The sequence below is a fragment of the Penaeus monodon genome, chromosome 38 (assembly GCF_015228065.2).
Source record: "Penaeus monodon isolate SGIC_2016 chromosome 38, NSTDA_Pmon_1, whole genome shotgun sequence".
NCBI classification, from domain to species: domain Eukaryota; kingdom Metazoa; phylum Arthropoda; class Malacostraca; order Decapoda; family Penaeidae; genus Penaeus; species Penaeus monodon.
The window spans coordinates 4,452,422-4,479,202 of NC_051423.1; the positions used below are offsets into that span (position 1 = coordinate 4,452,422).

The 26,781-nt window shown below is 36.9% G+C and overlaps 5 protein-coding genes, 1 long non-coding RNA gene and 1 pseudogene across 6 annotated transcripts; 3 read left to right on the plus strand and 4 right to left on the minus strand.

The window, feature by feature from the left end:
- Positions 1-388: 388 nt before the first annotated feature.
- On the minus strand, positions 389-3,571 carry LOC119596665 (annotated as a pseudogene).
- A 329-nt stretch (positions 3,572-3,900) lies between these two features.
- Positions 3,901-5,116, plus strand: LOC119596608 (cuticle protein-like). Its single transcript, XM_037945939.1, has 3 exons — positions 3,901-3,926; positions 4,115-4,189; positions 4,655-5,116. The coding sequence occupies exons 1-3, from the start codon at positions 3,915-3,917 to the stop codon at positions 5,012-5,014; spliced, it is 447 nt and encodes a 148-aa protein (XP_037801867.1). The 5' UTR covers positions 3,901-3,914; the 3' UTR covers positions 5,015-5,116.
- A 2,281-nt stretch (positions 5,117-7,397) lies between these two features.
- Positions 7,398-8,603, minus strand: LOC119596609 (cuticle protein-like). Its single transcript, XM_037945940.1, has 3 exons — positions 8,578-8,603; positions 8,335-8,409; positions 7,398-7,822 (listed from the first exon to the last, which is right to left on the minus strand). Exons 1-3 carry the CDS (start codon positions 8,587-8,589, stop codon positions 7,472-7,474), a joined length of 438 nt encoding a protein of 145 aa, XP_037801868.1. The 5' UTR covers positions 8,590-8,603; the 3' UTR covers positions 7,398-7,471.
- A 1,545-nt stretch (positions 8,604-10,148) lies between these two features.
- On the plus strand, positions 10,149-12,807 carry LOC119596666 (pro-resilin-like). Its single transcript, XM_037945998.1, has 4 exons — positions 10,149-10,242; positions 11,171-11,268; positions 11,411-11,458; positions 11,603-12,807. The coding sequence occupies exons 1-4, from the start codon at positions 10,149-10,151 to the stop codon at positions 11,951-11,953; spliced, it is 591 nt and encodes a 196-aa protein (XP_037801926.1). The 3' UTR covers positions 11,954-12,807.
- Positions 12,808-16,280: 3,473 nt separating this feature from the next.
- LOC119596667 (pro-resilin-like) lies at positions 16,281-17,382 on the minus strand. Its single transcript, XM_037945999.1, has 3 exons — positions 17,371-17,382; positions 17,127-17,201; positions 16,281-16,631 (listed from the first exon to the last, which is right to left on the minus strand). The coding sequence occupies exons 1-3, from the start codon at positions 17,380-17,382 to the stop codon at positions 16,281-16,283; spliced, it is 438 nt and encodes a 145-aa protein (XP_037801927.1).
- Positions 17,383-19,929: 2,547 nt separating this feature from the next.
- Positions 19,930-20,445, plus strand: LOC119596557. Its single transcript, XR_005230768.1, has 3 exons — positions 19,930-20,017; positions 20,160-20,207; positions 20,348-20,445. It is a non-coding gene; the product is annotated as an uncharacterized LOC119596557 (long non-coding RNA).
- Positions 20,446-25,041: 4,596 nt separating this feature from the next.
- Positions 25,042-26,304, minus strand: LOC119596555 (cuticle protein-like). The gene is made up of 3 exons (XM_037945856.1): positions 26,279-26,304; positions 26,028-26,102; positions 25,042-25,486 (listed from the first exon to the last, which is right to left on the minus strand). The coding sequence occupies exons 1-3, from the start codon at positions 26,288-26,290 to the stop codon at positions 25,136-25,138; spliced, it is 438 nt and encodes a 145-aa protein (XP_037801784.1). The 5' UTR covers positions 26,291-26,304; the 3' UTR covers positions 25,042-25,135.
- Positions 26,305-26,781: the final 477 nt, after the last annotated feature.

Genomic DNA, 26,781 nt, shown 5'->3' on the forward strand with positions numbered 1-26,781 from the left:
CTCTCTCTTTACAGTTATCGCTTTCTTATCCTTTTCGTCATATTCTTTTTCCCCCAATTTCACCCTTTAAATAAAATATTTAATGTAATTTCATTGGTTTATTTGTATGATCATTGGGGTCACATAACAAACCTTATCGGTAACATCATAGTCTTTCTTGAATAAATACAAATAATTACAATATATATATAGCCTCAGCTCGGAAGAAATTATGAGTTAAATTTTCATAAAAAGACAAGTCAAATGGTCGAAAAACATTTTATATTTGCCTACATAATATTCAGCTGACAATAAATAAATGATAAAATACTACACGACTGCATAAATTTACTGGCATGAGTATATATGGTGCTCTGAAAACCCGGTCAGAGAAGACATTCAGTACGATTTAATTGGACTCGTTGGAGTCGTAGACGTACTGGGGCCTGGGAGGTCTGTATTCGCGTGACTCGGCTGACTCAACGGATTCAGCCTCAAAGGACTCGTGGGAGTCGGGGTAACTGGCTTCGCCCTCGTAGCTGACTTCGGCCACGTAGCCGGCGTCGCCGTCCACGAAGTACTTAACGGTCTGCAGGCGGCCGTCGGGGAGCTGCACGTAGTAGGTCGCCGAGTGTCGTCGCCGTCACGGGCCTCCTGGTGTCCGAACTCGTTGCTTGAGGAGTCATCGCTCACGGCCCAGTTGAATTCGTACTTGGCTTAGGAGGATTCGTACATCTCAGCAGAAGTTTCATTGGAAAGCTGAAGTGGAAAACATGATCAGCCATGATTATGATAAAGTTTAGACGATATCATACGAAATTATTATATATCTTATTCTTTCTCAAGTTTAGTAAATCGATTTCATTGTACATATACATATTCAATGTAATTCGCTTGTACCATATAGTTTCAGAAACTCACCTGAGGTGGCAGGTATTCGTACGACTCAGCAGATGCTTCACTGGAATGCTGAAGTGGAAAACATAGCTCATTAGCTAAGATCAGGATAAATACTATGTAATATTTTACGAAATTGATATATTTTTCTCAGGTTTTGTACATTGATTTCCTTGTAATTCGCGAGTATCCCATAGTGTCAGATACTCACCTGAGGCGGGAGGTATTCGTAGGACTCACGGCTGTCAGCTGCAATGACTGCAGCCAGGCTAAGGATGATAGGGAGCTGGAAAAGATAATTCGAATTTACTGAATTATATATTCTTTGGTTGCTGATGACGGTAGAAGGTATGAGTCTACTGACACTGTAGACTCTAAAATACATGCATGTTTACAGTGTGTTTATTTGTAGACATATAGTCGATATCTGAGACTGATACAAAATGTACCCTAGTGTTCAAGATGGGGCCGGAGGCTTGAAGGCAAGTGTCGATCTCGGAGGCAGCAGCCGATTTATAGTACTGACACAAAGGTCGTTTTGTTCGGTCGTTCAAGGTCGTCTCTCTATCTATCTATCAATCTATCTATCTATCTATTTATCTATCTATCTATCTATCTCTGTCTCCTAAGGACGCACACACAAAAAATTGTGTGTGTGTCTTTGTGCGTATATATATATATATATATATATATATATATATATATATATATATATATATATATATATATATATATATATATACAAGTGTGAAAAAAGCAAAACATGGTGATCATAAACTTCATATAATATATAAATCATGGAATATATAAAAGAGGGATGGAGAAACAGAAAGAGAGAAAGGTACACTTCTGAATTGAGTCATAATACATTGGATTAATAGAAATTGACGTATAACACTTTAATGAATTATAAAGTATTCTGCGTCCGAAATTTTGACCAGGCCTTTTTGGTTTGTAATTTTTGCATCCATTCTCCATCCATCTTTCGTGGCATTTGATAAAACTTTTTTATTTGTAACATTTCATCTATCATAATCTTACCATTTATGACATTTGGTTTCATATGTTTTCAGTTTTTCATTTGTTTTCAGTTATTTAATAATTCATTTGCGCGTGCAATAGTATTCGTTTGCAAAACAAACAAAAAAAAGACAAACGCAAGAACGTGCGGACAGGGCGAAATGAAAAAGCCACAGAAAAGAACAATAAACCATGGCAGTCGAGAAAGAAAAAGAAAAAGAAAAAGAAAAAAAAGAAAAAGAAAGAAAAAAGAAAGAAAAAGAAAGAAAAAGCTTTCAGACGACAAATTCGGTTTTGTCGTATGAGACAAGCTTTAGCATTCCTTTCCTATTGCAATTGTGTTTCTTTTCTTCACCCGTCTTCTTGATGCAAAATGTTCTAGTTGAGTGCTCACAGTGAAACAAGGTAATTCGACCTTCAATTAACTTGAAGTTTTTGCTGGTTCGGTAGGTACTGTACATCTAATCAGATGAACATTTCGAAAACAAGATCCTGGGTGTGGTTGGCCGCCGGTTTTCCATCTCTAACCATTTTACCAAGGGCGATGGCCGTAGGGACAGAGATATGCATCCAACTCTTTCGAAAGGATCTCGATTTATTTCCTATCTCTTCCATCAAAATTTTTAGCAAGTAACACTCCTGGTTACACATGGATATTGAAATAGCGGGGCATTGCCATTAGTCTATTGAAATGCTCTTTATAAAGTACAACCTACATATTCTGCTCGCTGCAACTGACACACGCTGACATAGACTCCTAAAACATTATTTTAAAAACAATGCAAACTTTCCTGCTCTTTGTAGATTTTCGTTTTCAATCTATTTTATAGGATATTTCAGGTTAGGGGAAACCTGCTAAGGATTGGATATCAAGTGTTATGTCCCTGTTAACTTTTTGTTAAAAGGGTCAGCCGTTATATTTTTTGTAAGGGTAGACCTAACAGGTAAAGCTCAGGAAGAAGCAAGCACCCAACATCGGATTGTCTAAGATAACGGCGCGAGTTGGCTGGCAATATCTAAGCTAACTAGTAACACTCTCATTCATCGTTCTATTTCTTATTTGGAAATATGCGATGGAAACCTGAGCAAAATAAGTAATTCTTACATAGCTATTTAGGTGAAGAGGGATTGACTAATTAATTAAACTTATCTGACGCGCCAATAACTTGTGAGATGAATGTGTTAAAATATTTAAAACGTTTAAGAATTTATCAATAAATAATGCCTCTTTTAAGTAAAAGTGAATAACAATTAATATATTAAAAGCAAAGGATAAATATCATGCTTTAGTGATATCGATTTAAACCATATTCGTTTTGAAGTCCGGAGACTATGCCTTTCCTGCTCCATCTCACTTTACTTGTATTATATTTTTCGCATATGCTAATTAGTATCGGGCAATATTATAATAAATACTTTTTTAGTTATTATGTCCTATGTGCAGTAATTTTGTGAGTATATACATACTTGTGCGCGTATATACAGTATGCAATGTACACTTATGTACTCTGTACCCAATACATTCTCAGTTAAATTACCAAGAGCGGTGAGGTGCTTTACCAGCAATTTTATGGATTGCTGACCTAGAACAATAGCACCTGCTCTGGGCAACGTTAGGGTTCAGCAAGGTCGGTGAAGGACAGGTTTTTCTGTTCAGCTCAACGTTTGGCAACATAGGGCTAATTTTGATGAGTGGAGTGACAGATGTGTGTGTGTGTGTGTTTGTGTGTGTGTGTGCGTGTGTGTGTGTGTGTGTGTGTGTGCGAGTGCGTATGTTTATATATGAATGCATAGACGGAAAATACTTATACACATAAATACGTCAACGGATAAATGTGCGACTATATATATATATATATATCTATAACAGTCCTTTTTTAATTGTGCGGTTCCGGCTCCGCCCTGCCATCGAGACTAGAATGTGCAGATGTGTCCTTGAGCGATCCTGTCGGTCAACTCGTATATATTGACCCCAAGTCCTCGGCAGATCAGTTCTCTCCGAAACAACAGCTTCCACCATGAACACTAAGGTGTCTTCCTTCAGCCTCTTATTATACTATAATATACAGAAAAATAAAGCAAATGGCTTTTTTTAATTATTGTTTTTGTTGAAATATATACCGACATATATGTCTGTATTTGTGTGTGAGGAGAATAGCATACTGTATTTTCACTCATTTTCTACATATTTATTTTTATCTTACTAAATTGCTTTCAGGTCGTTATCCTCCTGGGCCTGGTTGCCGTCGCTGTAGCTGACAGCAGAGAGTCTTATGAATATCTGCCTGCAAGGGTTAGGAATCACGCTTTATGTATATCCACTCTGTAGTTTCAAATTTTACTCCTAGTTATGAATATTTTTGCTGTTGCCGTTTTTGCAAATAAACAACTATCCTTAGAATAATTATAATGATAAATGTCCTCAACAACTACCACTATTATTACTAGTACTATTATTACCGTTGCTATTACAGTAACAAGGACATTCACTGTTAATATCGACTTCATTGTTATCATCCAATTGCCATTATAAGTTCCTTTCATTATCAATATTTGAATCATGATAATGTACACGTGCTGAAGCTAGTAAATACGTTTAGAGTAATAGTAATAATAACCAATAATACTGAAAAAATCAGTGGCATTATTCTCGGATATAGTAATGCAAATAGCCATATACAAAAAAAAGAAGAATGCTGTAGTTTCACTATCTTCAAAAATACAAAACACTTCATATATTTTTTTTAACAATCCCTAGCTTTCCTCTGAGGAATCTGCTGAGTCCTACGAGTCAGGTGAGGCCAAGTACAGCTTCAACTGGGCTGTGAGTGATGACTCTTCAAGCAACGAGTTCGGACACCAGGAGGCCCGTGACGGCGACCACACTCAGGGATCCTACTACGTGCAGCTTCCCGACGGCCGCCTGCAGACCGTCAAGTACTTCGTGGACGGCGACTCCGGCTACGTGGCTGAAGTCAGCTATGAGGGAGAAGCCAGTTACCCCGATTCCCACGAGTCCTTTGAGGCCGAGTCCGCTGAGTCAGCTGAGTCAGTTGAGTCCCGCGAATACAGACCACCCAGACCTCAGTACGTCTATGACTCCAACGAGTCCAAGTAAATGTCTTGTCTGACTGTTATTCATTGTTCTCTATTTATCTACATTATTTATGCCTGTGAATCCTGATAATTATTTAGGCCTGTTACTTCATTTTTGAGTTATCGAGAATTTTTGGTAAGATGGTTATTATCAACTGATCTATTTGTGAAAACTCGATTCATGAATATGTGTGTTTCTGACCAGTATATTAAGATTATACTGTATTTATTTACTGAATAAAGAGTTAGATGGGATAGACGAAATCTATAGTGTAAACCTAAATTAGACAGACCTATACTAATTCGTATAATTGATATGAGGCGAGTGATTGAGAATCTTAAAGTAATGTTAAAGATAAATGAAGGAAAAAAAAACAAATGTGTGTTTGTGTTTATTTGTTTTACAAGTATTCATATGATAATCCAAAAGGGATGATACAATTCACTTTCAGCAATTTGCCAAATATAAATGGTTTATTTTCCTTGAAACGATTTGATACGTCAGAAGAAAAAAAATCGGGAAATATAATATAAATGCACACACACATATATAAATATATAGAGATATAAATGCATGTATGTGTATGAAAATATACATATATATATGTGTGTGTTTGTATGTGTTTGTGTGGATTGATATATATATATATATATATATATATATATATATATATATATATATATATGAATAGCAAAACACTCTTCCGTGCTGATACAATGGAAGAAAAACCCACAATACAAAAACTAGATTTATTGAAAGTGAGACTACAGTTTCGAAATCCACCTGGATTCCATCTTCTAGTTTTTGTATTGTGGGTTTTTCTTCCACACACATATATATATATATATATATATATATATATATATATATATATATATATATATATATATATATATATATAATGAAAAGGCAAACGCAAGAAGCAATAAAACAATATCGTAACGTTTCGAACTCTGAAGAAGAACGAGTTCTTCTTCAGAAGAATAATTAGGTTTCCTTTGCAGATATATATGTGTGTGTGTGTGTGTGTGTGCATGTCCGTGTGTGTGTGTATGTGTATATGTGAGTGTATGTATGTTTATTTCTGTATGTGTATGTTTATGTGTACGTACAACATATGTATTTGTGTGTATGCACATGTGTATTTTTCAGCAATCAGTCACGTGATCGGCATTATTGCCAAGCTGCTGAAAAGATTCTTAATACATACGACAGCCTCCTCATAGACTATAGTTATTGGAGGTTTTCTTTATAGCAATCTAGATATTGCAATATCGAGAACCTTATGCATTTAATTGTTGTTAACCTAATCCTCTCTCAAACGCTGTTGTCAGTGTCTAAAACCTTTCATTTAAGAATTACATGTGCTTCTGTGTGTGGATTTCTTTCAAGCATTCCTGCCCCTCTGTCTGTATCACCCTTTCTCTCTATCTCTATCTCTTTCTATCTTTCTATCTATCTGTCTGTCTGTCTCTGAGTGTGTGTGTGGCTCTATGTGTGTGTGTGTGTGTGTGTGTAAATAATTTGAGGAATAAAGCCAAATCTGGCTGGTTTCTGTAATTAGTATTTATTGTACATCATGATTTACTTGTTAAATGATAATAAAATCCATTTTATGTGCGTGTGTGTCCCCTTATATGTCCGTCTCTCTATCTGTCTTTATCTCTCTATGTGTGTGTGTGTTTGTCGGTCCATTTGTTTGTCTGTTACTCTCTCATCTGTGTGTGTGTGTTTGTCGGACTCCCTAGTTATGTCTATCTGTCTCTCAGTATTTCTCTCACGTTCTTACTCCGTCCCTCCTATTTCTCATTTGTGCGTGTGTGTGTTTCATCATTATAAAGAGAGTTTCTTAATGTAGTGAGTTCCAAAAGACTTGGTACATGACATGTCTACGGGATGGGATTTTGGCCATGTAGATTTATGTTTCTTCTAACCAGGAGGGAGAGTGATTAGAACTAGAACACGCATGCATTTCAGGAAGAAGCAAATACCCATCACTGTCAAGCTGGCTGAAGTATTAACAAAATCTAATGCTAGCCTTCAGTACTACTGCGAACATTATTTTCTCCATACTCCGGCTGCAGGCTGCATGTTATAATATAGTTGACCATGTTTAGTCTATATTGTTCGCATATTAGGCTAATTAGGTAAGTGTCACTATCGTGGAAACTTCTAAAGGTGCCCGTAGAAAAAATAGTAATTATAAATATGTATCATGGCGTTCTATTTTACCAGTAACTGTAGTAGGGCCAGGGTGATTTGGACTTATATATATAGCCTGCTAATGATAAATTCCACGAAGAATGAATCCTTTTCAGAATCATAATTGCATTTTATCACATCTAACTTGCCGTTACTTGGATGCATTCCATGTTTTCGAAAAGTCCCGAAATAAAACAATGTGGAATTATGCATATGTATTCATTTAGACTGATAAATAGAAGATATAAATAGAGAGCATTGTGGAGTCAGTAGAGTTTACTTGGACTCGTTGGAGTCATAGACGTACTGAGGCCTTGGAGGTCTGTATTCACGAGACTCAGCTGACTCAGCGGACTCAGACTCGAAGGACTCGTAGGAGTCAGGGTAACGAGCCTCGCCCTCGTAGTTGACCTCAGCCACGTAGCCGGAGTCGCCGTCCACGAAATACTTGACAGTCTGCAGGCGGCCGTCGGGAAGCTGCACGTAGTAGGATCCCTGAGTGTCGTCACCGTCACGGGCCTCCTGGTGTCCGAACTCGTTGCTTGAGGAGTCATCGCTCACAGCCCAGTTGAAGCTGTATTTGGCTTCGGAGGACTCGTAGGACTCCGCAGATTCCTCAGAGGAAACCTATGGGTAGTTTTTTTAGCTTTAGAGATGGTCTCTTACATTTTTCATGATAAGATATTTCCTTGTCGTTTTACTTATTTTTCTTTTTGTTGCTGTTATTAACATATCTAGTGAAACTTTACTTTTGTGATTACTGTAAATATATTCGTCCCATCAGTTATAGTAAGGATATTGTTGGAACTTGAAAATTAGTTTTTGAAAAATTAATAGCTATAGATACTACTGTAATGTTATGCATGATTAATTATCCTAGTAATTAGTAGTAGCAGTTATAATAATGATAATAATAATTGCATTGTTCCTTGCTCACGATAATGATAATGATAAAAGTAATAACAGTAACGATGGTATATAATGATAATTATTATAATTATCATTTATATGAAGAATATTAGTGTCAGCATGCGGGATTTTTTTTTTTTTTCAAAATAAATAATGCAAGGGAAATGCGAAATCTCTAAAATGAAATGACCCCTTTTCGGAAAATAAGAGAAGCGTGAATCCATACTAACCCTTGGAGGCAGATACTCATAGGATTCCCTGCTGTCAGCCGCAGCGATGGCAATCAGGCCCAGGAGGATAACGATCTAAAAGTAATAGTGATCAATATCGTATGGTAAAAACAATATTGAATAATTAAAGTAATTACTTGCGATGTGCTATTATATTTATGTCAACAGAAGGAAGTGACCGAATTATCTGCTTAGAAGTTCATATATTTCAACGTTGCAACGTTTCAGCGAAGATAGACACACCTTAGTGTTCATGGTGAAAGCTGTTGTTTCGGAGAGAACTGATCTGCCGAGGACCTGGGACCAATATATACTCGTCGACCAACAGGCTCATTCAAGGCCACGTTCCTTACATTCTAAAAAGTCAATGGCAAGGCAGAACCACTGCCACATTCTTGAAAATGAGTAAATGCTAATACTAATGAAGATGCATACCCGAACACGCATTCATATTTTGATGCACGTGTCTGCATTTCTATCAATTATGTAAATGTGCATAAGTACTTTCTAATCATCTGTCAAAACAAACAGTGAGCTGTCTTCTTTCACTCCAGTCATCAAAATTAGCCCTATCTTGCAAAACATTTAACTGGACAGAAAAACCTGTCCATCACCGGCCTTGCTGAACCCTAATGTTGCCCGGCAGCATACGCTTTTGTTTTTGGTCACCTACGGCTCCTAGTAACTTAATTAGGAATTTATAGGGTATACAGTATGTAAGTATACAGTAATCCTGTATAATTGTACACACAATAACACTGCACATATGGATAATATCTAACAAGATGTTCTATACAGATATGTACCAATGGATTACCGGCAAATGTAATAATACTTCTGCAAAAAACGCTTTCATCATTGCTTTCACGAAACTTCATAAAATGAAGATGGAACGTGAAAGTGCAAGGCACCCGGACCACAGAATGACTATGTATGAAAACAGATATTTCCCCTCACCCAATTAACAATGTTAGAATTACGTATTTTGCTTGGATTGCCAATGCATGCTAGCAAATTAGAAATAGAATAATGAAAGGATAACTACTTTTAAATGTAGTCTGGTAACTTGCATTGTTTTCTTGAGGAGCCAGTGGTCGGTGTTTGCTCCCCCGTAATTTTTTTTATTGTTATTTACATGTCTACTTGGCAAAAAAAATAATAATAATAATTAATTAATTAATTTAAAAATATATATATATTTATATGTATATAAATATATATATATATATATATATATATATATATATATATATATATATATATATATATATATATATTAATATATATATATATATATATATATATATATATATATATATATATATATAAATATATATATATATATATATACATAAACATATACTTGACATATCCTACAAGACAAATGAAAAGTGAAAATCCACACAAAGCAGGACAGTTTTAGATGTTTCTTAAGCATATTCTAGACATTCTTATCATCGTGTGTCATTGGACTTCTACAGAAAATTGGATATGTAGGCCGTGCCTTGTATAGTTAATTTCAATGGGCTAATGACAACGCCAGCTTTTTAAATCTCCACACGTAACTAGGCATGCCGCTTGTTGAAAATAATCGCGAAAGAATCAGAATTAGGGGAGAGATTGTGGTCATTTTGACACTATTGGCTACGTATCTCCTCCATCGCTACAGCCATCACCTTTGGTAAAATGATTAGAGAGTAAAAAGCAGCCTTCAACCACATCGAGGATCTCGCTTTCGAAATATCAAAATTATTCGTTGGATCAGATAGAGAGTACCTATCTAGTCAGCAAAGAACTCAGGGTAATTCAAAGTCATGTCACCTTGTTTCGCTGTGAGCACACAGTGGAACATACTGCATCAGTTGGAACATACTGCATCTATGAGGGATCTTAAAACTTGTCTAAGACGTTAGGATCTGCTTTGGCGTCTGAAAAGGAGTCATTTCTACTCACCTTCACTACTGGTTTGTTTCTCCTTTTCCTCTATGGCTGTGTTTCATTCCCTCTGTCCACATGTTACTGTGTCTCTTTTTTCCGCAAGATAAATGCTTAGGAAATAAAATTTACAATTAACTAAAATAAATAAAGAAAAATGTAAATGGATGAAGTCCACTCATGAAGAAAAAGATGATTTGGGTAAAGTGTCATGCGGGGAAATTTATTTATAAATACCACAAAAAAGTAAAATGGAATTGAGCGAAATGGGTAAACACAATCAATACTCTTAAACAGGTTGAACAAAATTACAAAAAAGGACAGGCTAATATGTTGTAGAAACAGGAGGTAAATAATTTCTTGTATATATGCAATATATATATGCAGGGTATATATGTGTGTGTATATGTTTGTGAGTGTTTGTAAAGAGTGTACATATAGATATATATATAAATAGATATACAGACATATATATATTTGTGAAAGTAAGTAAATAAAGAAATGAATAAGATATACACATATAGATATAAATACTGTATATCCACATTTGTGTGTAGTAAGAAAAAAAGAAAGTCAGAGAAAAGGAGCGAGAGAGGAGACAAGGATTCACAGAGAAAAAGAGAGAAAAGCAAGAGGGAGAAAGAGAGAGAAACGACCTTGAACGACCCAACGAAACGACCTTTGTGTCAGTACTATAAATTGGCTGCTGTCTTCGAGATCGACACTAACTTTCGAACTCCCGATCCCATCATGAACTCTAAGGTACATTTCGTATCAGCCTCGGATATCGAATATTTGTCCATATATAAATACACTATAATCGTGCATAAATTTTGGAGACCGCAGTGTAAGCAGACGGAAATCGAATATTTTCATCAGTAAAAAAATATATATAATCCAGTAACTGATAATTCTCTTTTCCAGCTCCTTATCCTCCTTACTCTGGCTGCTGTCGTTGCAGCTGACAGCCGTGAGTCCTACGAATACCTCGCGCCTCAGGTGAGTATCTGACACTATGTGATACTTGCGAATTACAAGGAAATCGATAAACTAATCCTGAGAAAAATAGGATTTTAATTCGTAAAATATTACATAGTATTTATCATGATCTTAGCTAATGTCATCATGTTTTCCATTTCAGCGTTCCAATGAAGCTTCTTCTGAGTCGTACGAATACCTGCCACCTCAGGTGAGTTTCTGAAACTATATAATGCTTGTGAATTACAATGGAATCAATGTACTAAACTTGAGAAAGAATAAGACATATATCAATTTCGTATGATATCGCCTAAAAATTAGCACAATCAGGACTGATCTATGTTTTTCACTTCAGCATTCCGATGAAGCTTCTGCTGAGTCCTTCGAATCTTCTGAAGCTAAGTACAGCTTCAACTGGGCCGTGAGCGATGACTCCTCAAGCAACGAGTTCGGCCACCAGGAGGTCCGTGACGGCGACCACACCCAGGGATCCTACTACGTGCAGCTCCCCGACGGCCGCCTGCAGACCGTCAAGTACTTCGTGGACGGCGACTCCGGCTACGTGGCTGAGGTCAACTACGAGGGCGAGGCTCGTTACCCCGACTCCTACGAGTCCTTTGAGTCTGAGTCCGCTGAGTCAGCTGAGTCACGCGAATACAGACCACCCAGGCCTCAGTACGTCTACGACTCCAACGAGTCTAGGTAAATCCTGATCAGAGCATTTTTTTTCTCATACCATTGTACGATGCTCTCTATTTATCTTCTCTATTTATCAGTGTAAAAGAAATAAATTAATGTTATGCAATACTGTTTTATTTCGCTTTTTTTTTTGCAGATAAACATATAAACATATACATAACTGCAAAAATATAAACATTTCACGTGAATACCATATGCAGAACTCCAATGCTGCGAAGAATATGCCTAGCATTTTCAAATGAACATAAATAAAAAAAAAAAAAAAAAAAGGAAGTGAGAATGAATGAGAGAAATAAGGACCGAGAGAGAAAATTAATATGAAAGCAAATTGATTAATGAATTAATGATTTACAGAGAGAAAAGAGAGGAGGACTTAGACCCAAGAGAATAATTAGAATGAGGGAATGAATAGATGAAAGAGAAAGAAAAACGGCAGAAAGAGAAACAAAGTAAATAAATGATAGAGTGAGAAAGAATGTTGTATAAGGTTCTGAAGAGAAATGATAAAGACAGGCTTAGAGTTATGGAGTGCCTCCTAAGACGGCATCAGGGCCCTTGCGATTTTCCCCAAATTTGAATCTATTATGACAGCGGCACTTTAAAGGGGGGGGGGATGCGTCACTAACAATTTAATGATTGATTTTGTACATTATGAGCTCCCAAAGACAAAATGTTAACCCCGAAAAAAAAGAAAAGAAAAATACATCTTTTTAAAATAGGCTGTAGCTATAATAACTATAGAGTTAAAGGAATGTTCAAACAGAGAGTCAGAGAGAGAAAGAAAGTGACAGACAACGAGAGGGAGACAAAGTGATAGAAGGACAGACAGTAAGAGATAGAAAGACAGAAAGTAAGAGACAGATAGACTGACAGTGACAAACTGAGAGAGGTAGACAGAGAAAGAGAGTAACAGACGGATAGAATGAGAGTCTAATTTCTTCAATCAACAATGATACAAGGGATAGGGCGAAAAACGACCTTGTGTCTCATACTCCATTTCACATCGAGTCAGAGGAAGATTATGACCCATAAAGGAGGCATTGTATGAAGCAGCTAGTGCCACGCCTTGTGTTTAGTAAGACCTCACTCATAAAGCTAATACTTGTAATCTGTAAGTAAGAACACAGCGTTCAATGAATACAAAGTACAGCAATAATGTGTGTTTTGTGTTGTAACAGAGCACACACACAACTCCATTATGGTAACGCGATCACCTCTCTTATGATCTGTTTTGATAGTGTTGTACCTATGACCCGCATCAAGACCGATGCCCAATCTTACGTTGGAATACATATAGATGGGGTCGTTGCGCTCCGTTTTGTCTGTTGTCTCTTTCTCATCTGTGTATTTTTTTTTCTCGTTTGTCTGTCTTTCTGTGTGTCTTTCCCACATCCTATGTGTCTCTACTCTCTATCTATCGCTCTGTTTTTTTCCTTATAGATGAAGACAATCTTAAGTGGATTCCAAAATGATTTGGAGCATGAGCTATCTACGTTATGTACCTTTTGGAATTTGTCATTTATTATATTATTATGTTTGTGTTGTGTCTGGTGTTGTTGTGTTACTAAAGGTAAAACGGCTCTCTCCGGAAAGGAATGGGGACCCTACCAGTACTCACTCCAAAGCATCCATCATGAAACTACAGTTCACCTATCTAGAGTCAGGGAGCAAGTACAGCTTAACTGGCTGTGAGTGATGATCTCAAGCAACGAGTTCGGACACCAGGAGCCTCGTGACGGGACGACACTCAGGATCTACTAGTGCAGCTTCCGACGGCGCTGCAGACCGTCAAGTACTTCGTGGACGGCGACTCCGGCTACGTGGCTGAAGTCAGCTATGAGGGTGAAGCCAGTTACCCCGATTCCCACGAGTCCTTTGAGGCCGAGTCCGCTGAGTCAGCTGAGTCAGTTGAGTCCCGCGAATACAGACCACCCAGACCTCAGTACGTCTATGACTCCAACGAGTCCAAGTAAATGTCTTGTCTGACTGTAATTCTTTGTTTTCTATTTATCTACATTATTTATGCCTGTGAATCCTGATAATTATTTAGGCCTGTTACTTCATTTTTGAGTTATCGAGAATTTTTGGTAAGATGGTTATTATCGACTGATCTATTTGTGAAAACTCGATTCATGAATATGTGTGTTTCTGACCAGTATATTAAGATTATACTGTATTTATTTACTGAATAAAGAGTTAGATGGGATAGACGAAATCTATAGTGTAAACCTATATTAGACAGACCTATACTAATTCGTATAATTGATATGAGACGAGTGATTGAGAATCTTAAAGTAATGTTAAAGATAAATGAAGGAAAAAAAAACAAATGTGTGTTTGTGTTTATTTGTTTTACAAGTATTCATATGATAATCCAAAAGGGATGATACAATTCACTTTCGGCAATTTGCCAAATATAAATGGTTTATTTTCCTTGAAACGATTTGATACGTCAGAAGAAAAAAAATCGGGAAATATAATATAAATGCACACACACATATATAAATATATAGAGATATAAATGCAAGTATGTGTATGAAAATATACATATATATGTGTGTGTGTATGTATGTGTCTGTGTGGATTGATATATATATATATATATATATATATAATATATATATATATATATATATATATATATATGAATAGCAAAACACTCTTTCGTGCTGATACAATGGAAGAAAAACCCACAATACAAAAACTAGATTTATTGAAAGTGAGACTACAGTTTCGAAATCCAGCTGGATTCCATCTTCTAGTTTTTGCATTGTGTTTTTTTCTACCATATGTATTACATATATATATATGTATGTGTATATATATATATATATATATATATATATATACATGAAAAGGCAAACGCAAGAAGCAATAAAACAATATCGTAACGTTTCGAACTCTGAAGAAGAACGAGTTCTTCTTCAGAAGAATAATTAGGTTTCCTTTGCAGATATATGTGTGTGTGTGTGTGTGTGTGTGCATGTCCGTGTGTGTGTGTATGTGTATTGTGAGTGTTGTTGTTGATTCTGTATGTGTAGTTATGTGTACGTAAAACATATGTATTTGTGTGATGCATGTTATTTTCAGCAATCAGTCACGTGATCGGCATTATTGCCAAGCGTGAAAAGATCTAAATAATACGTACAGCTCTATAGACTATAGTTATGGAGGTTTTTTTATAGCAATCGTAGATATTGCATATTCGAGACCTTATGATTAATGTTGTTAACTAATCCTCTCTCAAACATGTGTTTGGTCAGTGTCTAAAACTTTCTTAAATTACAGTGTTTCGTGGGATTTTTGCAAGCTTCCTGCCCGTGTATCACCCTTCTCTCATTCTATCTTTTCTATCTTTCTATCTATCTGTCTTCTGTCTCAGTGTTGTGCTCTATGTGGTGTTGTGTAAAAATTTGAGGAATAAGCAATACTGGCGGGTTTCTGTATTAGTGATTTATTGTACATCATATTACTTGTTAAATGATAATAAAATCCATTTTGTGCGTGTTGTCCCTATTTTCCTTCTCTATCTGTCTTATCTCTCTATGTGTGGTGTGTGTGTTTGTCGGTCATTATTTGTTGTTACTCCCAATCTGGTGTGTTTGTGGACCATTATGTCTATCTGTCCTCAGATTTACTTCTACTGATTTAATCCGTCCCTCTCTATTTCTATTTGTGCGTGTGTGTGTTTCATCATTATAAATAGAGTTTATAATGTAGTGAGTTCCAAAAGACTTGGTACATGACATGTCTACGCGATGGGATTTTGGCCATGTAGATTTATGTTTCTTCTAACCAGAAGGGAGAGTGATTAGAACTAGCAACACGCATGTATTTCAGAGAGAAGCAAATACCCATCACTGTCAAGCTGGCTGAAGTATTAACAAAACCTAATGCTAGCCTTCAATACTACTGTGAACATTAATTTCTCCATACTCCGGCTGCAGGCTGCATGTTATAATATAGTTGACCATGTTTAGTCTATATTGTTCGATATTAGCAAATTAGGTATTAGTGTCACTATCATGGAAACTTCGAAACGTGCCCGTAGAAAGAATAGTAATTATAAATATGTATCAAGGGGTTCTATTTTACCATTAGCTGTAGTAGGGCCATTGGACTTATATATATAGCCTGCTAATGATAAATTCCACGAAGAATGAATCCTTTTCAGAATCATAATTGCATTTTATCACATCTAACTTGCCGTTACTTGGATGCATTCCATGTTTTCGAAAAGTCCCGAAATAAAACAATGTGGAATTATGCATATGTATTTATTTAGACTGATAAATAGAAGTTATAAATAGAGAGCATTGTGGAGTCAGTAGAGTTTACTTGGACTCGTTGGAGTCATAGACGTACTGAGGCCTTGGAGGTCTGTATTCACGAGACTCAGCTGATTCAGCGGACTCAGACTCGAAGGACTCGTAGGAGTCAGGGTAACGAGCCTCGCCCTCGTAGTTGACCTCAGCCACGTAGCCGGAGTCGCCGTCCACGAAGTACTTGACGGTCTGCAGGCGGCCGTCGGGAAGCTGCACGTAGTACGATCCCTGAGTGTCGTCGCCGTCACGGGCCTCCTGGTGTCCGAACTCGTTGCTTGAGGAGTCATCGCTCACGGCCCAGTTGAAGCTGTACTTGGCTTCGGAGGACTCGTAGGACTCAGCAGATTCTCCAGAGGAAACCTATGGATAGTTTTTTTAGCTTTAGAGATAAGATATTTCTTGGTCGTTTTACTTATTTTTCTTTTTGTTGCTGTTATTAACATATCTAGTGACACTTTACTTAAAATAGTATAAGTGCACTTTTTGTGATTACTGTAAACATATTCGTCCCATCAGTTATAGTAAGATATTGTCGGAACTTGAAAATTAGTTTTTGAAAAATTAATACAATATTTTTGATTAATTATCCTAGTAATTAGTAGTAGCAGTTATAATAATGATAATAATAATAGCATTGTTCCTTGCTCACGATGATGATAATGATAAAAGTAATAACAATGACGATGGTATATAATGATGATTATTATAATTATCATTTATATGAAGAATATTAGTGTCAGCATGCGGGATTTTTTTTTTTTTTTTTTCAAAATAAATAATGCAAGGGAAATGCGAAATCTCTAAAATGAAATGACCCCTTTTCGGAAAATAAGAGAAGCGTGAATCCATACTAACCCTTGGAGGCAGATACTCATAGGATTCCCTGCTGTCAGCCGCAGCGATGGCAATCAGGCCCAGGAGGATAACGACCTAGAAGTAATAGTGATCAAATATCGTATGGTAAAAACAATATTGAATAATTAAAGTAATTACTTGCGATGTGCTATTATATTTATGTCAACAGAAGGAAGTAACCGAATTATCTGCTTAGAAGTTTATATATTTCAACGTTGCAACGTTTCAGCGAAGATAGACACACCTTAGTGTTCATGGTGAAAGCTGTTGTTTCGGAGAGAACTGATCTGCCGAGGACCTGGGACCAATATATACTCGTCGACCAACAGGCTCATTCAAGGCCACGTTCCTTACATTCTAAAAAGTCAATGGCAAGGCAGAACCACTGCCACATTCTTGAAAATGAGTAAATGCTAATGCTAATGAAGATGCATGCCCGAACACGCATTCATATTTTGATGCACGTGTCTGCATTTCTATCAATTATGTAAATGTGCATAAGTACTTTCTAATCATCTGTCAAAACAAACAGTGAGCTGTCTTCTTTCACTCCAGTCATCAAAATTAGCCCTATCTTGCAAAACATTTAACTGGACAGAAAAACCTTCCATCACCGGCCTTGCTGAACCCTAATGTTGCCCGGTAGCATACGCTTTTGTTTTTGGTCAACAATCCGTAAAAGGAGCGGTAAAGCACCTACGGCTCCTAGTAACTTAATTAGGAATTTATAGGGTATACAGTATGTAAGTATACAGTAATCCTGTATAATTGTACACACAATAACACTGCACATATGGATAATATCTAACAAGATGTTCTATACAGATATGTACCAATGGATTACCGGCAAATGTAATAATACTTCTGCAAAAAACGCTTTCATCATTGCTTTCACGAAACTTCATAAAATGAAGATGGAACGTGAAAGTATAAGGCACCCGGACCACAGAATGACTATGTATAAAACAGATATTTCCCCTCACCCAATTAACAATGTTAGAATTACGTATTTTGCTTGGATTGCCAATGCATGCTAGCAAATTAGAAATAGAATAATAAAAGGATAACTACTTTTAAATGTAGTCTGGTAACTTGCATTGTTTTCTTGAGGAGCCAGTGGTCGGTGTTTGCTCCCCCGTAAATTTTTTTTATTGTTATTTACATGTCTACTCTGGCAAAAAAAAAATAATAATAATTAATTAATTAATTTAAAAATATATATATATTTATATGTATATAAATAAATAAATAAATATATATATATATATATATATATATATATATATATATATATATATATATATATATATATATATATATATATATATATATATATATATATATACATATATATATATACATAAACATATACTTGACATATCCTACAAGACAAATGAAAAGTGAAAATCCACACAAAGCAGGACAGTTTTAGATGTTTCTTAAGCATATTCTAGACACTCTTATCATCGTGTGTCATTGGACTTCTACAGAAAATTGGATATGTAGGCCGTGCCTTGTATAGTTAATTTCAATGGGCTAATGACAACGCCAGCTTTTTAAATCTCCACACGTAACTAGGCATGCCGCTTGTTGAAAATAATCGCGAAAGAATCAGAATTAGGGGAGAGATTGTGGTCATTTTGACACTATTGGCTACGTATCTCCTCCATCGCTATAGCCATCACCTTTGGTAAAATGATTAGAGAGTAAAAAGCAGCCTTCAACCACATCGAGGATCTCGCTTTCGAAATATCAAAATTATTCGTTGGATCAGATAGAGAGTACCTATCTAGTCAGCAAAGAACTCAGGGTAATTCAAAGTCATGTCACCTTGTTTCGCTGTGAGCACACAGTTGGAACATACTGCATCAAGAACACGAATGAAGAAATGAATCTGCTTTGGCGTCTGAAAAGGATCATTTCTACTCACCTTCACTACTGGTTTGTTTCTCCTTTTCCTCTATGGCTGTGTTTCATTCCCTCTGTCCACATGTTACTGTGTCTCTTTTTTCCGCAAGATAAATGCTTAGGAAATAAAATTTACAATTAACTAAAATAAATAAAGAAAAATGTAAATGGATGAAGTCCACTCATGAAGAAAAAGATTGATTTGGGTAAAGTGTCATGCGGGGAAATTTATTTATAAATACCACAAAAAAGTAAAATGGAATTGAGCGAAATGGGTAAACACAATCAATACTCTTAAACAGGTTGAACAAAATTACAAAAAAGGACAAGCTAATATGTTGTAGAAACAGGAGGTAAATAATTTCTTCTATGTATGCAATATATATGCAGGGTATATATGTGTGTGTATATATTTGTAAGTGTTTGTAAAGAGTGTACATGTAGATATATATAAATAGATATACAGACATATATTGTGAAAGTAAGTAAATAAGAATGATATAGAATAGACATATAGATATAATACTGTATATCTACATTTGTGTGTGTAAGAAAAAAGAAAGTCAAGAAAAGGAGCGAGAGAGGAGCAAGGATTCACAGAGAAAAAGAGAGAAAAGCAAGAGGAGAAAGAGAGAGAAACGACCTTGAAACGACCCAACGAAACGACCTTTGTGTCGTACTATAAATTGGCTGCTGTCTTCGAGATCGACACTTACTTCGAACTCCCGATCCCATCATGAACTCTAAGGTACATTTCGTATCAGCCTCGGATATCGAAATTTGTCCATATATAAATACACTATAATCGTGCATAAATTTTGGAGACCGCAGTGTAAGCAGACGGAATCGAATATTTTCATCAGTAAAAAAAATATATAAATCCAGTAACTGATAATTCTCTTTTCCAGCTCCTTATCCTCCTTACTCTGGCTGCTGTCGTTGCAGCTGACAGCCGTGAGTCCTACGAATACCTCGCGCCTCAGGTGAGTATCTGACACTATGTGATACTTGCGAATTACAAGGAAATTGATAAACTAATCCTGAGAAAAATAGGATTTTAATTCGTAAAATATTACATAGTATTTATCATGATCTTAGCTAATGACATCATGTTTTCCACTTCAGCGTTCCAATGAAGCTTCTTCTGAGTCGTACGAATACCTGCCACCTCAGGTGAGTTTCTGAAACTATATAATGCTTGTGAATTACAATGGAATCGATGTACTAAACTTGAGAAAGAATAAGACATTAATTTCGTATGATATCGCTTAAAATTTAGCACAATCAGGACTGATCTATGTTTTTCACTTCAGCATTCCGATGAAGCTTCTGCTGAGTCCTTCGAATCTTCTGAAGCTAAGTACAGCTTCAACTGGGCCGTGAGCGATGACTCCTCAAGCAACGAGTTCGGCACCAGGAAGCCGTGACGCGACACACCAGGGATCGTACTACGGCAGCTCCGACGGCCGCCTGCAGACCGTCAAGTACTTCGTGGACGGCGACTCCGGCTACGTGGCTGAGGGAACTACGAGGGCGAGGCTCGTACCCGACTCCTACGAGTCCTTGAGCTGAGTCCGTGAGTCAGCTGAGTCCGCGAATACAGACCCCCAGCCTCAGTACGTCTACGACTCCAACGAGTCTAAGGTAAATCCTGATCAGAGCATTTTTTTTCTTTTACCATTGTACGATGTTCTCTATTTATCTTCTCTATTTATCAGTGTAAAATAAATAAATTAATGCTACGCAATACTGTTTTATTTCGCATTTTCTTGCTTTATGCAGATAAACATATAAACATATAAACATTTCACGTGAATACCATATGCAGAACTCCAATGCTGCGAAGAGTATGCCTAGCATTTTCAAATAAACATAAAAAATAAAAAAAAAAAAAAAAAAAAAAAAAAGGGAAGTGAAATGAATGAGAGAATAATGACCGAGAGAGAAAATTAATATAAAAGCAAATTGATTAATGAATTAATTATTTACAGAGAGAAAAGAGAGGAGGACTTAGCCCCAGAGAATAATAGAATGAGGGAATAATAGATGAAAAGAAAGAAAAGGGCAGAAAGAGAAACAAAGTAAATAAATGATAGAGTGAGAAAGAATGTTGTATAAGGTTCTGAAGAGAAAGGATAAAGACAGGCTTAGAGTTATGGAGTGCTTCCTAATGCGGCACTTTAAGGGGGGGGGAGAATGTGTCGCTAACAATTTAATGATTGATTTTGTACATTATGAGCTCCCAAAGACAAAATGTTAACCCCCCAAAAAAGAAAAGAAAAATGCATCTTTTTAAAATAGGCTGTAACTATAATAACTATAGAGTTAAAGGAATGTTCAAATAGAGAATCAAAGAGAGAAAGAAAGAGACAGACAACGAGAGGGAGACAAAGTGATAGAAAGACAGACAGTAAGAGATAGAAAGGCAGACAGTAAGAGACAGATAGATTGACAGTGACAGCCTGAGAGAGGTAGACAGAGAAAGAGAGTAACAGACGGATAGAATGAGAGTCTAATTTCTTCAATCAACAATGATACAAGGGATAGGGCGAAAAACGACCTTGTGTCTCATACTCCATTTCACATCGAGGTCAGAAAGAGGAAGATTATGATCCATACAACGGAGGCAATTGTATGTAAAGGCAGCCTAGTGCCACGCCTTTGTGTTTAGTAAGACCTCTCACTCATAAAAAGCTAAATACTTGTAATCTCGTAAGACTAAGAAACAACAGCGGTTTAAATGTAAATACAAACGTACACGCACATATATGTGTGTGTTTGTGTGTTGTAACAGAGCACACACACACAACTCCATTAGTGGGGGACGCGATTCACCTCTTCTTTGATCTGTTTAAACTAGCTTAGATATTTTTTTTTTCCTCGACACATATCCTGTTCGCTTCCTACATTCTTTTGATGCCACCCACGACCCCCTTGACCCGCTCAAGGACCTGATTTGACCAATCTTCACCGTTGGATATACATATATGAATGTGCGTGTCTGTTTGCCGCTCCGTTTGTTTGTCTGTCACTCTCTTTCTCATCTGTGTATGTTTGTGTTTGTCCTCGTTTGTCTGTCTTTCTGTGTGTCAATATCAATCACTATGTGTCTCTATCTCTCTATCTATCTGTTTCTGTTTTTTTTCCTTATAGAGTAAGACAGATTATTAATGTGGATTCCAAAAGATTTGGAGCATGAGCTATCTACGTTATGTACCTATTGGAATTTTGATCATTTAGTTATATATATATATGTTTGTGTGTGTGTGTGTGTGTGTGTGTGTGTGGTGTGTGTGTGTGTGTGTGTGTGTGTTGTGTGTGTGTGTGTGTGTGTGTGATATATATATATATATATATATATATATATATATATATATATATATATATATATATATAATATATATAATAGAGTAAGACAGATTAATATTATGTGCCTTTTGGAATTTTGGTCACGAAGATTTCTTTTCTTCTAAACAGGGTTTAAAACGATTAGAACTAGCAGGCCTTCAGTGCTCCTGAGAAGGCAATTTTCTCCGTACTTCGACCGCAGGTCTCTTCGTGCTATTGCGTGAAAGCAATAATATATTTGACCATATTTATACCATACTGTTATCATTACATTAGGCTTACATTAGGCTAACTAGGTGAGTATCACTATCATTCAGGTTTTGAAGTGGAAATATTTAAATGTTCCCGTACAAGAATCAGTAATAAAATATTTCAAGGGGTTCTACTTCAACAATATTGTAGTAGGATCTGGGAGATTTGTGCTGGCATATTCGCATTTAATTCTATGAAGCCTCTTAACGGTAAACTCCCTGAAGACTGAATCCTTTACAGGAGCATAAGGACATTTTCATCACATACAAGTTGCTGCTACTCGGATACATTCCATGTATGAAATAATTCTTGGAAATAATGCCTTGGTTAACTGATGTTATCCTAGTGAAAAAAAAAGGTCAGTGGTAGGGCTCCCGGAAAGTCCAAACATAAAACATGAAATTATGCAAATCTATTTAAGATTGATAAATAAATAATATATAGAGAAAGTATTGTGGAGTCAGTAGACTTTACTTGGATTCCTTTGAGTCGTAGACGTACCGAGGCCTAGGAGGTCTATAATCACAAGACTCAGAGCAGTAGTGTAACAACTACTGCCCCTCTAGAATGACGAGGGTTCGAGTCACCGGCCGGCGCGTTGTTTTCCCTTGGACAAGGAACTTCACCTCGATTGCCTGCCTAGCCACTGGGAGGCCAATGCCAGCTCAAGTCAGTGCCGGTACATAGAGATGGTGAACCGATAAAAACACCGGGCGGAAGGAGATGGCAAAACCAGCTCTAAGTGCTAAGAAAAATTCATGGAAGCCCATGATCGTCAAGCCCGCGGTGGCCGAATGATTGAGCGTCTCGGAACTCAAGACTGTCACGACGGCAATCTGAGTTCGAGGGTTCGAGTCACCGACCGGCGCGTTTGTTACCCTTGGGCAAGGAACTTCACCTCGATTGCCTACCTAGCCACTGGGTGGGCAAACCGCCCAAGTCATGCCCGATAATAGAGAGAATGATTACTAAAAAGGTACCTACCGGCACTCTCCGTGGAAAGGACTGGGGACCCTACCACTACTACACTCCAAGGCATCAAACATGAAAACTACAATTAAGTATCATGCTGTGACCACGGCGGCTCAGACATGAACCTACCGTTAAAAGAAGAAGAATAAAAATGACAGTATGAGCATACATAGTGAAAACGTATGTAATTTGCCTCATAAGCTTATACATTATATTTTGAATTAAATACTATTTAAACATTCTTTAACTCTATAGTTACAGCTCATTTGAAAAAAGGGATATTTTTCTTTTCTTTTTTTCGGGGCTTACATTTTCTCTTTGGTAGCTCATAATATTCAAAAGCAACTGCTGAATTTAATTTACTAAGTAATATTGATGCCTTTCGTCCCCTCAAGTACCGCAGTCATAATAGATTCAATTTTGGGGAAAATCGCAAGGGCCCTGCAGACGACTTAATTACCCCGTGATCCTCGTTTCCCTCTCCCACACACCGACCTGAAACCCACCATCAGGAGTTGTCTTCGCGACAAATGGAAGGAGCAATGGAGGTATACCTCCAGAAACAAACTGCGAGAGGTTAGAAATGACGTTGGTAGTTGGGTGACCAGCATCCATCCCAACCGAAAAGTAGAAGTATTAACGAGACTAAGAATTGGACACACAAGACTGACTCATGGGCCAATGATGGCTAAAAGTGAAGCACTTTGTGAGGGTTGTCAAGAGCCATTAACGGTCGCACATGTAGTGGAAAAATGTGCAACATTCTCAGACCAAAGACGTATGTACTTGTCTCCCCCAAATACACTGAAAAATGTATTGGGGGAGGATTGTGACATAGAGGGTCTTTTTAAGTGTCCTTAGGGAGACTAATATTTTCAATAAAAAAATTTATTATGGATAATATTTATGCAATAATTTTATGCAGTTCGAGCATAATAATTATGCTTTGATTTTTAATTTATTTCTAGTTTGTAAGATATTTATTGATGGATTTTTAAAGTTTTGAATATATTAATATTTCTATCTGACAAGGTATTCGCCACTAATGACCTTAGCTGTTGACGCGGCAGATAATTTGAAATAATCAATAACCTCCCCCCCCCCCCCGTCTCTCTCTATCAGTTATTAATTCATTAATTCCTTTGCTCTTTTATTAATTCATTTTATCTCTCGGTCATTATTTCTCCCATTCATTCACTAATCCCTCTTTCATTCGTCCAGTTCTTTTTTCTCTCCCTTTCTTTCTTCTTATTCACTTAGTTTATTTTCCCTTTGTTCTCCTTATTGCTTTTATGTTCATTTCAAAGTTCGAGGCTTACTCTTCGCAGTACTGGAGTTGTGTGTATGGTATTCCCGTGAAATGTTTATATTTTTGCAATTATGTATATGTTCATATGCTTATTTGCATAAAGATTACGAAATAAAACAGTATTGCATAATATTAATTTATTTCCTTTACACTGATAAATACAGAAGATAAATAGAGAACATCGTACAATCGTATCAGAAAAAAATGCTCTGGTTAGGATTTACTTCGACTCGTTGGATTCATAGACGTACTGAGGCCTGGGAGGTCTGTATTCGCGGGACTCGGCTGACTCTGCGGACACAGACTCAAAGGACTCGTAGGAGTCAGGGTAACGAGCCTCGCCCTCGTAGTTGACCTCAGCCACGTAGCCGGAGTCGCCGTCCACGAAATACTTGACGGTCTGCAAGCGGCCGTCGGGGAGCTGCACGTAGTAGGATCCCTGGGTGTCGTCGCCGTCACGGGCCTCCTGGTGTCCGAACTGGTTGCTTGAGGAGTCATCGCTCACGGCCCAGTTGAAGCTGTACTTGGCTTCGGAGGACTCGTAGGACTCAGCAGATTCTTCAGAGGAAACCTATGGGTAGATTTTTTTTCTAGCTTTAGAGACGGTGTTTTACATTTTTATGGTAACACATTTCTTGGTCATTTCACTTATTTTTCTTCTTGTTTTTGTTTTTTAACATATCTAGTGACACTTAACTCAAAATAATATAAGTGCATTTTTGGTGATTACTGTAAACATATTCGTTCCCATCAGTAATAGTAATATTACTTGGAAACTGAAAAATATCTTTGAAACTTTAATGGCTATAGTTACTAATGTAATGTTATGCATAATTAATGGTCCTAGTAATTGTACTTGTAACTGTAGTAGCAGTAGTAGCAGTTATAATAATAAGATGGTCGATGGTCCTGACGAAGATGATAATGATAAAAGTAATAACAATAACGATGGCGTTAATGATGATTATTATAATTATCATTTATATGAAGAATATTAGTGTCAGCATGCGGGATAAACAATTTTTTTCCAAAATAATGCAAGGCAAATGCTAAATCTCTAATATGAAATTACCCCTTTTCGGAAAATAAGAGAAGCATGAATCCATACTAACCCTTGGAGGCAGATACTCATAGGATTCCCTGCTGTCAGCCGCAGCGATGGCAATCAGGCCCAGGAGGATAACGACCTAAAAGTAGTTATGATCAAATATTGTATGGTGAAAACAATATTGAATATTATGTGAATAATAAGAGTAATTGTTTTATTTATGTAAACAGAAACAAGTTACTAAATGATTTGCTTATAAGTTCATATACATTTTTCTACAGGAAAACTGCAATTTTACAGAGAGGAAAGACACACCTTAGTGTTCATGGTGGAAGCTGTTGTTTCGGAGAGAACTGATCTACCGAGGACCTGGGACCAATATATACTCGTCGACCGACAGGCTCATTCAAGGCCACGTGCCTTACATTCTAAAATGTCAATGGCAAGGCAGAACCACTGCCACATTCTTGAAAATGAGTAAATGTTAATGCTGATGAAGATGCATACCCGAACAAGCATTCATCTGTTGATGCACTTGTCTGCATTTCTATTATTGACGTATATGTGCCTAAGCATTTTCTAATCATCTATCAAAACACACACTCATACTCAAGGACCTGTCATCTTTCACTCCAGCCATCAAAATTAGCCCTATCTTGCAAAACATTGAGCTGAACAGAAAAACCTGTCCTTCGCCAGCCTTGCTGAACCCTAACGTTGCCCGGCAGCATTACCGCTTTATTTTAACAATCCGTAAAATGGGCGGTAAAGCACATCGTAGGGTAGAGTATACAATATGTAAGTATACAGTACATACT